The 1968-nt window shown below is 40.3% G+C and overlaps 1 protein-coding gene across 1 annotated transcript in view; it reads left to right on the plus strand.

Annotated features, from left to right (window-relative positions):
• tmx3b (thioredoxin related transmembrane protein 3b) overlaps window positions 1-1968 on the plus strand; it is a 33966-nt gene that overhangs the window by 16709 nt on the left and 15289 nt on the right. Inside the window, exons 11-12 of the mRNA XM_005738906.1 lie at window positions 906-963; window positions 1168-1221. Of these exons, the coding sequence (XP_005738963.1) occupies window positions 906-963; window positions 1168-1221 (112 nt within the window). The remainder of the gene's footprint in view (window positions 1-905; window positions 964-1167; window positions 1222-1968) is intronic.

Genomic DNA, 1968 nt, shown 5'->3' on the forward strand with positions numbered 1-1968 from the left:
AGGATTGAAAAACAAAGAGGTTTTGAACACTGCTGCACTTGAGTGGCTTTATTTGCCATAGTAAATTATTATTAAATTGGCTACATTGTTAAAAATACTCCATAAATGTCTAAATAATACTTGCATGGTAGTGCAATTTTATTGTAAAACTTAATTTGTCCTTTTTCCAACTTGAGTTGTGCAGAATCCATCTAATCTTCCTGGAAATACACAGATGAATGATGCTGCTGTGCTCATGCTCAAACACAGCACAGAGTTAATTATACACATTTCCACAGGTTGTATTCCCATGAAGAATAAAAACACCAACTGAACCATAAATTAACATTTTTTCCTCTCTGATTTTCTGTTTCCACCAGCAGTTACAGAAAATCCGCAATCAAAGTTATTTAGATATACACTATAATTTCACTGAATATACATGTTAAATATTATTCCTTCTCCTGATGCAAAGCTGGCCACTTTCTTCATATAACCTCATTCTTGGCATCTAATCAACGTGAGTGACCACCAGGGGGCAGGCTGGCACTCTCACCCAAGCAGCAAGGGACGTGTAGCATCAAAGCATATCAGGCCGAGTAACAAACCTTTAAAGTTGTGTAACAGTTTTTTGTTGTGCTTTTTAAGCAGATCTATTTGTTGTGGGTTTGGGTTTTGAATGGCACTGAAATAGCTCTCCCACCACAAAGTGACCACTTGTTTCCTATTCTGCCGAGCAGAAAGCCTAAGCTAGCTTAATGTTTGAGTGATGAATGAGCAAAGTGCTCGCCGTGTCCCTTCCTTTCTTCTTCCCCTATTGAGAGGTGATAGATCTCCTCCGGAACCTCTTACCCTCCCACCATTGTCTTTTCACCGTCCTTTTTGTGTGTCTGACTGTGATTTGTAATCCTTGTCTTCCACCTCAGGCAAACTGGTGGCAATTGCAATCATCGATGAGAAGGACCCCACAGAGGAGAGTGGCAGGTACAAAAGAACACTGAAATTAAAAAGCATGACTCTTATAAATTACTCCCACTCTCACCACAATAATTGAGCTTAAGTGCATGGCTTTCAAATACAGATAAGACCATTATTGTTTGCATCTGCCCACAAATTGCAGCCAACAGCTAAAAAAAAGGTTAGACTCCAACTCGTGTGGTATTTCTCTGTCTTCTAATTTGCTTTTAGATTAAAGACCTTGATGCAGAGGGTGGCAAAGGAATACCGGGAACACTTTAACAGGTAAGGCACGGGTAAATGATGAGGTCAAAGACGGAGATCCAATTTATACATTTATTCTAGGATGTTGCGCTCACTGGGGAACGCTGCCTGTCTACTCACAAGCAAGTTATACCTTTGTCAGGGCACGTCTGTTTTTGTTGAGGTTCAGTAGGAACGTAATTATGCAAAATGTCAGATTCCAAATATAGGTGTTCTTTTCAGCTGTCACTCAGAAACACAACTCGGCTTGTATTAATGCATAATTTTCTGTTTTCTCTGGCTCCAATTGTGTGATAACAACTGGAGATGGGGTATTTATGTTACGCGCTGCGCTGCTCGACCTGTTCTTTTACAGGAGAGGAGCCAGAGTAACAAGGCAAATGAAAGGATAAAAAAAACACTTGAATGCATAATTTCACACTGCCACTATTGTTATTTTTGCTCAAGTGCGCTATAGTCGGCAAGTCATCCTTCCCCTACAGCACCCAGGTGGAAGCAAACGGGTTTTTTTTGCTGAAGTGGCTTCAGGTAAAATGAGCTCAAAGGTTGCTGTTCTTTATGTGACCCTCATTTCTGATCACTGTCAGCAGGGAGTCAGTCACCAGGTGGATTACCACAAACGATTAATTAAAAAAAAAAAAGTCCATCACATTTGCATAATGATGCAGTGCTTTAGTTCCTCGCTGTGTCCTGTCATTGACCGCGTTGCTTCATCAGATACATTTCTGCTTTTGAATGAAGAGGTGTGTCTCAAACCGTAATGATAAA

This window comes from Pundamilia nyererei, unplaced genomic scaffold (assembly GCF_000239375.1).
Source record: "Pundamilia nyererei isolate P.nyererei 1_Seehausen unplaced genomic scaffold, PunNye1.0 scaffold00087, whole genome shotgun sequence".
In the NCBI taxonomy this organism is placed as follows: Eukaryota; Metazoa; Chordata; class Actinopteri; order Cichliformes; family Cichlidae; genus Pundamilia; species Pundamilia nyererei.